A 14,714-nucleotide genomic window follows, 5' to 3' on the forward strand; every position below is an offset into this window, starting at 1 on the left:
ATATTTATGGCCAATTTTCCGTTGTCCCATTCCTTACGGATAATTTCTTATTACCCCATTCCTCATGGTCCATTCCCGATTGCCCCATTTTTTATGGTCCATTCCCCACTGCCCCATTCCTTATGGTCCATTCATCATTGTCGCACACCTTATGGCCCATTCCCCACTGCTCCATTCATCATTCTTAGTGATTCATTGTAAAACTAGTGATAACTTGTATACTGGATAAAAAATGATCAAATTTAGTCAATACAAGTCAAAACTTATGACCCATTCCAAATTGCCAATCCCCCATTTCCCTATTCCTTATGACCCTTTCCCTGCCCCATTCCTTATGGCATATTTTGTATTGCCCCATCCTTATGGCCTATTCTCCATTGCCTCATTCCTTATGGCCCATTCCCCAATGCCCCATTCATTATGGCTCATTTTCCCATGCCCCATATTTATGGCCAATTTTCCGTTGTCCCATTCCTTACGGATAATTTCTTATTACCCCATTCCTCATGGTCCATTCCCGATTGCCCCATTTTTTTTGGTCCATTCCCCACTGCCCCATTCCTTATGGTCCATTCCTTCATTCTTCATACTTGTTTAATATCACTCAACACAATTAAGACTGGTCATTAATTTTATGAAATTATCTTCGTATACTAGTATACTAGTATCAACGGACGGCTTATCAAATTGATTTCCCATTTCCTGTGCCTCATTTGACATTGCCCTCTGCACTATTGCCCATATCCCATTAATTTGGAAGTTTTCCAATTCAAGTTCTACTATGTGCTTGGTGCTCTTTATACGGCTCCGTTTTCTTTTTGCAGACATATATTGGATGAAGCTTTTGTTGATATCATTTGTGTTGTCATATTTTGTCGATACTTTGTTTTCCTTCATTTAGTTGGTGGATCTTCATTGATTGATTCAAAAAAGGTTCTAAATTACTAAAGGAGGTTGGTATTTATATGAGGGGTTATTGGTTCTATTTATTTTGGTAAAATTGGCTAAAAACTAACATTCATAAAATTTTACAATAAACCCCAATTATAAGTTTATAGATGGTACCACTATTTTCTATAACTCATTTGTCGATTTGTAATTGATTTTGAAGGTTATGACGAACTCTAGGAATTTTAAGGGGCGAAGTGCACTATTCAGTTACATTTAGGCGCACTGATTCGTACACAAAATTTAATTTGTCTAATTTTGTAAAACTTAAAAGTTGAATTTTGGTGGATATATTGATTAAATGTAGTTAAGCATTAATACGTAGACAGTTGTAAAATTTGTGATGGTAAACAAGTGCAATTAAGAGAGAAACGTATCTGGAACGTTTCAGTCCCCTGCCGTATTAGGTTTTCTTTTCAGCATCAGCTGGCTGATACCTAATATTGCTAGAAAATGAATCGAGGTGTTTATATTTGTATCTATTTCTTACCTCCTCCATGCATCTGTAGGATGAAAGGATAATTACGACATGGTGTACAAATCGGTTCTCAGATGGATATATTGTAACGATCCACGAATCCATGATAACGACTATAAAACTTCTGTGGTCATGACTTCAGTCTTGTAATAACATAACCCTGTTCCAGAAGCCCAATTGTAAGAAGTCTAGCATTGTGCAGAAAGTCTGCGTAGTTTCGGAAAGCTCTGGCAAAACTTAGGAGTTATGAAATGAAAACTCCATATGAAGGTGTTGAAGGGATGTTGCAACAGAATAAACGATGCCTGACAATACGGTATGAGAAGTAATCGCGTTTGTCGCATTGTTTGGTCAGGAGTTGTCCTTTTCGATATCTAAGTGTGAGTCGAGATAGGGGTCTGACTTCATAGTGTCTGTAGTGTCCTTTATCTCAAGTTCTTTGGGGTAGGTCTATACGATGTATAAAATCCCAGAAACTAGGATTGTTTAAAGACAATACGTACTCTATATAGCAAAAAACTGGAAACAAAGGATATGGCTGAACGAAGTTCCTACTTTTGGATCTGATCAGCTATCAGTTAGCCTCAGAAGAATGAAGGAGTTGGGGAGCACACATTGTTGCCACTTGAATTCCCACCGTCTCCACCACTCTGGACAAATATATTGTCGATAAAATTCAAGCGTATTGACAACATTTTTGGTATATTTGATGATTTGGAATCGTTCTTACACAGTACTGAGAATCACTTCCAAGTACTGCGTATTTGTATCTAAGCGTTCAATCTTAACGGTATTTATAAATCCTTTAGGCGGGATTTCAACTGAGTATTGGGAATAGTAGTATAAATGGTTGAAAAATCATAGGTCTTGATTCCATGATGTACCGACAATTATCTAGCATTAATGGTTTCTAGAAGACCTTTCGAATATTCCAGAATCCACATTTAATTGACAAAAAGTGTTGTGGTAAGACCGAAGACCCTCTATGACAGTTGTAAGTATGACGGTTTCGAAAGAGGTTTGGTAGTACATTTTGTAGATCTAGCTTTGAAGTGTTGTCTGTATGGATTCTTGTAGAGTTTTGGGATCCAATTCATGAAAGGAAGATCATTATTACATTATCGTCTTCAGTAGAGAGACTTAAAGACTGAGGAAAGGTTTTCAACTATTTCTTTGGAGGGTGTGGTAGCAGTATAGGACTTATAACTGTCATTATTTCGATAATAAACAGTGGAAATAAAACGTCTTGCAAACAAAAACAATGTTGTTTTGGACTTTGTCTGATAGTACAAAAGCATACTTGTCATGTATAGTAGATATTGTTTTGGCTACATCTGGATCTTTGAAAACTAATGTAGCATAGACACTCGTTGACCTACGTAGAATTCTTATGCGTTTTAAGATTGAAAGACCTCACAGCTTGGGATAAACTCGACAGCGAATAAACGTCTTCTTGTTCTCGTTTTATCCATTTTCTGGCATAGTCCTCCACATCATCTTTCGTGGTATTTGGGACCTTAAGCGAAGACTGTACGGAGAGATTCGTTTTCTGCGATGTCGAAATCTCCCGTAATGACGTGACCGGATGACCATATTTGAATGGAGAGTTTTGGCAAGAACAGGCAGTCAGGTGGTTTCATTCATTGCGTCATTCAGAAAAAGTATATCGGTTATCCGAAATATTCAGTGTACATTTTGCCATCATTTGGTGAAATATATATGTAGAGAGATATTAGAACTGTCAAATTTGCGAAGCAAAATTTTGGTCGTTCCCTCCGCGGGACTCGAACTCGTACCGCTATGACATGTAAGGCAACACCGCCTGCACAAAGTCCAGCGCCCTAGACCACTAGGCCAGCTAGGCTATAAAAATATAGTTTCCACTGGCCGGGTCATTCCTCCTCGTAGGATTAATCTAGGTTGTAACGTAGTACACGATGTATGGTAGTATGGGACAGTCATCTAGGTGCTATTATGTAGGATAGAGGATATATAATTAATCGTCTAAATGGAAGTCAACATTCACTTTTTCGGACTCGTGGATCGTTAAAAAAAGATGCGGAACATAATAAGAAATTACATAAACATCTAAATATGCTTAACATCACCAAATGATGGTAAAATTTACATTGAATATTTCGGATAACCGATATCCTTCTTCAGCATAAAACTAACAAAATTCAAGATCAAAACATAGATTCTGATGCTGAATCACGCTGTAGGTGATTGTACCTTTATCTTGGGCACACATAAGCAAATGATAAGGAATCTGAATGGAAACGAGAACGGGGGTGTTTTTATCAAAAACTAATAATGAATTAAATGTGGAAAACAATTAAGAAATGTCAGATTATAGTAGTACGGCGTATTGATGTATAGCATGTAGTGCCGTGCCAGGTTTAGACCAAGACCTAAAATGAATTATTTTTTCTCGTTTATCATACCAATTATTTCATATTCCTATACTTCACCCATTGCATCCAAAATTTTCAATTATAAAAGGCTATTGTAGAACCTCGAGATTGAGGACTTCAAGGCTAAACCACCTGAGTGTTCTTGCAAAAACTCTCCATTCAAATATGGTCCTTCCGGTCACGTCGTTACAGGAGATTGTCCATCATCGAAAACGAATCTCTGCGTAATATCCTTTCTAAAGGTCCTAAGTACACGTGAACAGCGCTCCATGAATTGGAATTATAACTTTAAAGTTCTTATGGATGCCGTGGAGGACTACGCAAGAAAATGGATAAAATGAGAACAAGAAGATATTGATTCTCTGTCAGAAGCCGTGAAGTCCCTAATTTTTAAAACGAATGAAAGTTTTAAGTATGGCAATGAATGAGTGCCAATGCTACATCAGTTTTAAAGGAACTTGATGTAGCAAAAACATTGTCTACTATACATGATAAGTATGTTGTCGTACCGGCAGACAAAGCCCAAAACGTTTTACGTCCAATGTTTATTATCAGAGGTAGACGTAGAAAATAATAGGAGTGATAAGACCTATACTGTTACCACACTCTCCAAAGAAGAAATTGTGGAAAACCATAAATATGTGCTATCCTCTTTTAGTCTCTCTACCAAGGACGATGACAGTGATTTACCGTCTATGTACTGGATTCCTAAACTCCACAAGAATCCATAGAAACAACGTTACATAGCTGGATCTGCAAAATGTACCATCAAACTTCTTTCAAAACTTTTAACTTCTATACTCACAGCTGTCAAAGAGGGTTTTCAGTCCTACCACAACACCTGTTACTCCCGTAGTGGTATTAATTCAATATGGATCCTGAAAATTCGAAAGATCTTTTGGAGACAATCAGTTCAAGACTATTATCAGAATATATTAGCATTAAAACGTACGATTTTTCAACACTGTATACTTCTATTCCACATACTCAGTTAAAATCCCGAGTTAAAAACATTATACATAGTTTTTCCAAAAAAGGATGGTACACCTAGATACAAATATATAGTTCTTGGGCGAGATTCCTCATACTTTGTAAGAAATAATTCCAAATCATCTTCCAAATATACAGAAGAAGATGTTTACAAAATGCTGGAATTTTTAATCGACAACATACTTGTCCTGTGTGGTGGACGCGTTTTTCAACGAATGGTCGGCATTCCAATGGGAACTAATTGTGCTCCTTTACTTGCTGACATATTCCTTCACTCTTATGAGGCTGACTTTATAGCTGATCTGATCCGAAAGAAAGAATATCGTTTAGCTAGATCCTTTAATCTCAGTTTCCGCTATATATATGACGTATTATCTTTAAACAATCCTAAATTTGGGGATTTGATACATCGCATCTACCCCAAAGAACTTGAGATAAAGGATACTAAGGATGTGAAGTCAGCTCATATATTGACCTACACTTAGAAATCGATGGTAAAGGAAAACTATTGACCACACTTTACGACAAACGTGATGACTTTTCATGCAAAATTGTCAACTTTCCTTTCATCTGCGGCAACATCCCTTCAGGACCTGCGTATGGAGTGTTCATATCACAACTCATACGTTATGCAAGAGCTTGCCGAGACTACGCAGACTTTTTGTATCGCGCTAGAATTCTAATAAATAGGCTTCTGGAGCAGAGTTATGTTGACTCGAACGCGTACTGCTGTGACATCTATGGCAACATCGCCTGCACGAAGTCCAGTCCAGGCGGTGTTTGCCATAGATGTCACAGCGGTACGCGTTCGATGCCCGCGGAGGGAACGACCAAAAATTTGCATTGCAAATTTGACAGTTCTAACATCGTTGGGAAATTTTCAGACCCTTATGTATATATATATCCGATATCCTTCTTCACCATAAAATTAATAAAGTTCAAGATCAAAACAGATTCAGAAGCTGGATTACGCACGCTCTGGGTGATTGTACCTTTTATCAAAGGCACACATAAGCAAATGATAAGGAATCTGAATGAAAACGAGAAAGGGGGTGTTTTTTATCAAAAATTAGAAATGAATTAAATGTGGAAAACAATTAAGAAAAGTTAAAATAGAGTAGTACGGCGTAAAAGCATACCATACAGCCAGGCACTATGAATTCGGTGCATTTGCTCATCTGACGATACCACCAACAAACGTCTAGGTGAACTCCGTAGTCATTTGTTATCACGTGGCTACAAATCAACAGACTTAGATCAGGTATTCCAACGTGCTAACAACATCAGCCGTAATGATCTCTTCGAGTACAATCCCAAGAAAAAGAACAAAAGGGTTCCTCTTGTGCTTACTTACAATCCAGCCTTTCGGAAACTCTCGCAGCTACTTCATTCGAATTGGAAAGCCATTTAAAAACATCCCAAGCTCTCCAAGCTCTTCTCAGGGGGCCCAGTCCAGGCATTCCGTAGACCTAGGAGTCTAAGAGATATCCTGGTAAGAGCAGAAATCTCAGCCCAAACAAAATACAACGGGTCAGTGTCAACCATGTAGAGATAAAAGATGTAAGACCTGTACCTAGATACTGCACATCCAAAAGTTTACAAGCTACTGAACTGAAAAGGTAATTTACCATTTTTTGCAACGTGACTTGCAAAACCGAAAACACCACATACCTTCTCCATTGCCGATGTGGTATGCAGTACGTTGGCGAAACAGAACAACCTTTCAACAGGCGCATGAATGGTAAATTTTACCATCATTTGGTGATGTTAAACATATTTAGACGTTTATTTAGTTTATTGTTATATTCCTCGTCGTTTTTAACGATCCATCACCCCGTAAGAGTGATTGTTGATTTTTATTTAGACAATTTAGGGTCTTATAATATCAAATCCTTTCATGCCATATGATGACCACTAGTCTCTACAGAGAACACTATTCTCTATTTACTAAGTAGGCACGTACTTGACCCCTACTCGAACTTGTCACTATAGTTTACAGAACTAATTTATAGAACATACATCTTTAAATCATTTAAAGGTATAGTTTTCTAGCTAAATGTTAGCTAAACATGGATGTATGATTACCGTTATATACAGTAAAATAAATATCACGAAAAAATGTCCCACAATATTTTGTATCCTTACCAGATAAAGAATATAAGAATAATCTTATTTTACACGACCGCAAAGAAATAAAATTGCTGTCGTATGTCGTCGTCTTCACCGCCCGTAGACTTGATTTTCGAGCTATAATTTGAGTATTACTTGGTTTATCTTTATAAGGTTCCAAACATTGGTATTGATATTTATGGGTGTTATGGTCCCAACCATTTTAGGATTAGGGGCCTAAAACAAGCATAGAATTTAACTATACGGTAAAACTTCAGTAAAAGCATAGCAGTGTCTATGATATCATGGCCAGATCCAGACATTTTGAATAGGTAGGGTGCCTCAGAAGAGAGTGGGGCGCTTACTAGGACATTATTTGCCAATTTTTTGTCAATTTTACACATGAAAATGACAAATTTACCGATACAAAAGTGAGGTTGCCACCCCCCTGCACCCTCTTTTCTGGATCCACCACTGGATATTGTCCCACAATATTATATACCACAATGGCCATTTGGGGGGATAAAGACCTGAACTTATGGACAGAAAGTACAGACAGATGTACAGACAATAATTTGACTTAATTTAAAAATGCGCATGCACGAATTTCGTTATCAAAATTGTAAGCCGTGTCAAGTCTGAATGGTGTGTCTTTACTTGCCCCAACTGTTCAGTGTTTGACCTCTACAGTCGTATAAAACTGCAAGCTGTGCAAAATATATGCTACAAAATCATAACCATTTAATCTCATCAGTACGTTTTTAACTAGATACTTTTAAAACGGTGATCGACAAAATTATACCACAGAAGTTTAATTGTTCGTTACTTGGCATTTGGCGGATGACTATCTCATTGGCAATCATGCCACATCTCCGTTCTTTGTTCTTTTTTTTATATATAAAATTATACCATGAAATTGTTACTTCTTGACAATAAGTGGAATTTTAAATATTAATTGTGTATAAATTACTGAAAGCTTTAAAAGTTTCACACGTCAAAGTCAAGTAATAAACTTTGAATTCCATAAACCACAAATTAATAATTTAAACTTTTTCCTGTGACATCTTTATGCAACTCATTGCTTTTGATATTTTTTTCCTTTACCAATTCATTTTGATTTAAGATCAGGTAGAACCATATTAAGTCACAGGCGTGATTTTCCTTGGTTTTAAATATGATTTCAGCTTTTTTGCTTAAGAAATATAAAATCAAAATGTGCTGGATTTTGTATGAGAAGCTTGAAATGATGTTTTTGCCAGACTAACCCCCAGTTTCAGCTCTGTTCCAAATCTTTCCAGCTTTTTTTCTCAGCTGAAATCAGCAAATCATGTCTGAATTAGTTTCAATGATTTTACTAGTTGGCGATATAAGAGGTATAGTATTGTGTTATGTGGCAGGAAAAATAGAATTTAGGATCCAAAATGAAACAAAAAATGGTATGTAGTGCGTGGGCTTAGATAAACCCATGCATCCCTCCATAAACTCAAATATAATTCTCATGTACCCTTAAATTCTTTCTCTATCCAATCAATTTGTCGCAAAATTTTGTTTTTTTAAATTGAAGCATTATTATATTTTTGCCACTTTTTATACATGCACTTGCTTGAATTCAGAAGAATCAGATTCTTTTTGAGTCGCTAAAATTTACATTTTATTGTCAAAACCTTTATAGTTGTTATGTTTCAGTATAAAATGGCGTATTGGGTATTTTCTGTTTGTTGAACTGTGTTGATTTTCAGTCAGAACTTATCAAAAATTGCTAAAAACGGGATAGTCATTTTCAAAAATAAAAAGTCACATTAATTCTACTATAGACGGTCGGACATGTCGAAAACGCCTCAAAATTGGTATCACTTGATAGATGATTGGGTTACCTACATCATAAAAATCAGAAAATTAATTTTCATGTAAGAATTTTCAAGTAAATTAAAAAATATTGCTCCAACCCTATAAAACGAGTCTCAGTATTGATCAAAATGCCTATTCAAGCAAGGCATAGATACTCAAACTAGTAATATGGTCATTTATAATTAAGGTTATGGTGTCTCCAGCATACATGTACCGTTTCAATTCGGATGCCCAGTTTTTATACCCCGCCACACGTAGTGGCGAGGTATTATGTGATACACTCAGAAAAATTTTGCGATTGTGTGTCCATTCGTCTGTTCGTCCGTTCCCTGCGGTTTCTAAATGATAAATTGAGAATGGACCAATTAATTGTTTTGAAACTTTGCACAGTTGTTTAGTACTAAAAATACAGATTAAGTTAAATTTCAATATAAATTCAAAAATTGTATTTTTGTGTTATGCCATTTTTCACTCTTTACCATCAACTTCTTTTACATATACTATTTTTCAAACAACATTTATATAGCGATTTAGTCATTATTTGAGTCTTAATCAGGATTTGTTTAACCACTTCAATGACATTTATATGTAAGTACTATCATGAGAATTAAGCACCTATCTGAAATAAGCAAACATGTTGGATACACTTTGTATAATGCCCAAAATGTAAAAATTGAAAATCTCGTTCACTTCGAAATAATTGTTGAGTAGGGCAGAAATTCTTCACGCAAGCGGACTTGAAATAGTTGATTTTTTTCGGTTCGTTTGACAGCTAAAATAATAGATAAATGTATAAATAATCTATTTCTTTCACCGGTAAAAACTTACTTAAATTATAAATAATTGATAATAACGGATTTGAAATTCTGATTTTTTTTTAATTTTTTTTTATCATTAAATTTGAAAAAAGTAACGCTAACGCTAAAAAGTAAGCACCCGAATTGACAAGTTATGTTCTTCATTATGAATGCCCAAAGTGTGTTCTTTAGTGTCAATATACTGTGAATGAGCAATTTGTTCAATACGGAGACCTGTTTTATAGGGATAGGGGTAAATTATTTTCATTTTTTTTTCCTGCAAAACTCTTCATTATTTTTTTAATTGAATTATCTAACAAATGATACCTACTTATTATGGATCGCGAAGTTTTATGAAAAAAAAACCCAAAAATAAGCAATTTTTGTAAGCGTTGGACTGCAATCGCCTCAAGTTATCAAAAGAACCACCTAAAGAAATAATTGTGATACTACTAAAAAAAATACCAAAAAGCCAATTTTATACTAATATATTAGAAAAACTCTGTTTCAACAATGAAAGTGTTAAAGAGTAATCAAACTTTTTAAACTCGAAATTTTAACTTATAAGACAAAAACTGTAATTGTCTACAATTCTAATTCACAATGAACATATAAAGTAGAAATTTCTAGATGCTTAGTCAAACTTTTGATATTGTGACATGCAAAATTTCGAGAAAATATAAAAACATAAGTCGAAATTTTGAATTAGTAAAATTATTCATATGTTTCTTAAATACGTTGGTGTTTCAGCTAAACGTTCGAAGTCAATACAAAGCATCTCGCGTTGCTTTTGCCTTGTCGTCAAGTAAGTAGATTTTGTCATTACAACTTTTCACTAACAATGTCATCGAAGTAATTCTATCACAATTAATATGTAGCCTGTCATTAATGAACCCATTAAGGCCATTGGAGATTGAGTGTAATGTATTAGCATGAGGTATTTTATCAAATGTTCTCATTTAGAGAAATTAATCTGAGGCCTTCGTGCCATTGTGCTGACACGGACCATTAATGAGAAGGCTAATCAAGGCAGGTCATATCCCTCATCTATGTTTGGAATGGTTTTAAATCTATATGCAAATGGCTTTTATTTCAAAACAAACATTATCCCTTGGGTGTATATCTCCACGATGAATTATAATAACAGAGCTTAGAGTGGATGGGTGTGCGTTTAGTAATTTATATCAACTAATTGAATAGGACTTGAAAGCACTCCATCTATAATTTAGATGTTGTAAACGTATGGACAAGTGCCTTTCAGTAAAAACCTGCTTTTAAGTGTTCATGTCTGGTAATAAGAACATAAGTGATTATAAAGTAATATTCTTTCACGAACTCCCTTAAAACGCAAGTATTCTAACACGAGGATTACCGTATATCAGACCGATTAACAGACAAATGATAGGATCTTGTGAACATTGATCATTTTTAACCAACCGGTATTACAAGTATACAATAATATTGAAATGCATTTTATTATAGGAGGGACAGTGAGAGTGAGGTTCTACAGAATTTTTGAAAAGAGTGGAACATAATTCTGTCTACGACAATAGATATTTAATTCTTGACATACTAGTAATTGGTATGAAACTTGAAGATAATGATATCTTGTATTTGGATATAAGTAAAATAAGCATTGTGAAATCTTTCCATCTAAAAGTGGGATTGTTAAATACACATTTGTGATTGTTTATTCAGACAATACAATCCATTGACTTTAGCAAAAGTTGTCACGTCATCTAGCCAAGTTAAATCAAATGTTATTAATAAAGAAAACTTCAGTTGACAGAGATTTATTTAGTTACGGATACTGAATAATTGTATCATTGCTACGATCATTCGTGGATTTTATTTTAAAGAAAATGACATTATCATCAGATTGGATTTTAGACCGGATTACTAGCTGTAAAGTTGCTGCACCTCCGGTTAATAATGCATGCTTACCAGATATATATAACAAGCTTGATGCAGATACTATTGAGAAAACTCGTGTTGTAAACAAACTTTTGGAACAAAGACTGAGAATTCAAGAAAAAATATTGAACAAGTATCAAACGAGAGCGCAGATGTGTTGTAAAAATGAAAAAGAGCGCGTGCGAAATGATTTGAAGAAAATACACAAGCATTTACCGAACATGGATGATATGTACTACATGGACACACAAATGCAGTTAAAGACGTTGAGGAAACGACAACATCATGTCCATACTCCTACCGGATATACAACAACGCCAAAGGATATTAGAGGGTTAGCTTCAGAAAAAGAGGAAAATCCATTCTGTTCACGTTTCTATGTACACCATATGCCTTTCAAAACAAAAAACAAGATGATAAAGTGGACAGCGTATGACCACGGCCGCTCTAAGGACCGTTCACGTGGGTTAGCATTGAGCAGGGTGATGAGTGCTAGTGAGAATTGTCTGGTCTCTGGTACTACCAATGTTTTAGTTGATGGAAGGTTTGGTCGTTCCGAAGATAATGACGATGCAATGACAGTATAATGTCCCTAATTGGTGCTATTTCATCCAACACGGTGCAATAAGCTGGATTTAAACGCATTTTGTTTGCAATATTCTCATGCATTTGTAAGAACATTATGCTTGGTAAGGTATAGTGGTAGATATTAAACCCCTATTTAATGATTTACAGTTTATTTGAAAGATAATGTAGATATGGTGTGAGGAGACAAAAATATTTTTCTCCACCAAAATGCGAGGAGGCATACAATTGTCCGGCCTATCTTAATCCGTCATTTCGCGGCAGTGAAAAAATCCTTGATGAAAGGAATCATTTTAAAATGTATAATTTACATCGTTTTCGTTTCCGGTGGAGTATTTTTTGGCAAACTTTCAGTCATTGATTTGGGTATTTTTGAAATATGGACCTTAAGGGATTACCTATCAAGTTTTAGTATCGTTCCGCTCTATTTCAAATAACATTTTTGCTATATTTTTCTCAAACACTTGGCTCTAAATCATGCTAAAAAAAACTCCTCCTCTAATTTGGACATAGTTCTTGCAATCGCACCTACTGATTTTTCAACACGTGCAGCGCGCGTGTGTGTGGGGGGGATGTTATATGCGTAATTGAAATGCATTTTCTGTCCTGACTCATTTTAGTTTTCTTTTATGTATAATTCAACCGAACTAGCTCTCATGGTAAAAAAATCTGAATACGTCAAAATCCATTGACGCTCACAGTAAAACAAAACATCTTTGAGACTTTGTAGCGGTAATTCGTGAGGTTAAACTCGAGCCTAAACCGAAAGTATGTATAAAACATACTAATTTTGTGAAGACAAGTTCTACATACACTTCTTTCACCATAAAACTAAACTGGGCCCTACTAATTTGGAATTGTTGGCAGTATATTTGTTAACTCTTCCTAATTGAAATCTTGCAAAGGTCTTACCAATCTTGGTTTTATCGGGGTATTACACTTCTATAATATGATTTTTTTTTGTTGCAGGGAGTGAAAGTCCTTGACCCAGAAACATTTTAAATAATCAAAATGTTTTCTATTCATGTAACATTTTCGTCAATCCAATATTGAAAGAAGCGTACACATATTTTGTCATGAAATGTACATTTGCCTTGCCTGTCCTTTTTTTTCGTGGTGAAAACCGCAAATCACATAAAAGAATGTATTCCAAAAACTATGTTTCCATATTTATTTCGGATGGAAAGAAGTAAAATACTGAGAAGTATATACTAGTTTATTATACAAGTGTTTCAGTAGGATTCCATCCAAAATTCCTTATAATAATGAAATTATTTATCTTTTTTTTCTTTTTGTCACTTTTAAAAATACATTACTGTAATTTATATGAACATTTTCCTTCATTTCATTTCGTATGCATTTGCAACATAACGGGTTCTATAATATGCTGAATAGAATACTCATTACCGGAAATGAATTTAATAAAGCCGTTATATTAAAATGAATTGATTTTTATCGTGAATGAAGGCTGTTCGGTAAAGCGTATTGTCAATCAGATAACTTGATATGTAACAACTACTTATTGTAGTGCTGTAATACTAGCTCTCTAGGTACATTCTGTCGATCATTACGGGAAATATTAAGTAATTATTAAAGGGATAATATTATAAATCAATGTAAAATGATAATTGTTTCATTTGTGAATAGAAACCATTTTACCTCCACACGTGGCAACAGCGTAACAGTGAGATCAGCATTTGTACACAAAAGCTTGAGCTTGGATAAATTCCTCGACTGCTTAATTAACATGAATTTGGTGAAGTTATCGTCATTGATAAAGAATGGCAGTCGTCTATACCTTTTTATTCATATGTGTCAGTAGTAAAAGTATCACAAACGTGAATTTGAAGATCATGACAGGGTCTGAAATGGAACCAGAAACATGCATCTCCTGATGTCCAGACAATAACTCGACTAAGCGTGTTAAGATCTGTCTGACTTTATATTTACGGAATACAAGCCATTTTAGCAAGTTTTCCAAGGGAACGACTTGGGGTTGAATTTGTGGATAATGACTTAAACTGTTTAGGGATAAGGGACCAGAAAGGGGAATTTCCTGATAACTCGACAAAAACTTCAGTTGAAATGTATGGTTCCCTTTGAAATTGAATCAAAATGCGACATAAAATGGAATTAAGAAACCTCCTTTTCAAAGGCGACCGAAAGAGCTTCTATTGTAGGATATATTACAGAATAGCGTTTATTTTCATGAAAAAAACTCCTAGATACATCACACAGTGCATGTGTACTTACCTGTCCTCTTTATCTACTGCGGACGTGACATTTAATGAGCTACTCGAGAGGTGACGCTTACTCTGCCGGTGCACTTGGTCCATGCTCCAAGTGTTAAGTTGATTCCGGGGTGCTCATTTACTTTTGTTTCTGTGTGTGTGTTATTTTATTAATTTCACCTTCTTTATTGTGTTTCTTTTTGCCTAAACAGGAATGTTCTAATCCTGGTTCCCTTGATTTCCTGTTGCTTCGCGTGAATAAGAGATCTTTTAGGGACACCGTAACGTACATGTGTGCTTCGCGTGGATAAAAGGTCTTTTAGTGACAACCTTCAGTACGCTTGAGCTTTACCTGAACTGCTAATCGTCAAATATTCACTGTCACTGATTTTGGCATACT

At 35.2% G+C, this 14,714-nt stretch overlaps 1 protein-coding gene across 1 annotated transcript; it reads left to right on the forward strand.

Annotated features, from left to right (window-relative positions):
• The first annotated feature begins 10,826 nt into the window (after positions 1 to 10,826).
• Positions 10,827 to 12,227, forward strand: LOC148623544 (uncharacterized). Its single transcript, XM_088565424.1, has one exon. The coding sequence runs from the start codon at positions 11,447 to 11,449 to the stop codon at positions 12,083 to 12,085; it is 639 nt and encodes a 212-aa protein (XP_088421550.1). The 5' UTR covers positions 10,827 to 11,446; the 3' UTR covers positions 12,086 to 12,227.
• The last annotated feature ends 2,487 nt before the right edge of the window (positions 12,228 to 14,714 follow it).

Source organism: Perna viridis, chromosome 2 (genome assembly GCF_037379345.1).
Source record: "Perna viridis isolate PV_CMFRI_1.1 ecotype Kerala chromosome 2, ASM3737934v1, whole genome shotgun sequence".
Classification (NCBI taxonomy): Eukaryota; Metazoa; Mollusca; class Bivalvia; order Mytilida; family Mytilidae; genus Perna; species Perna viridis.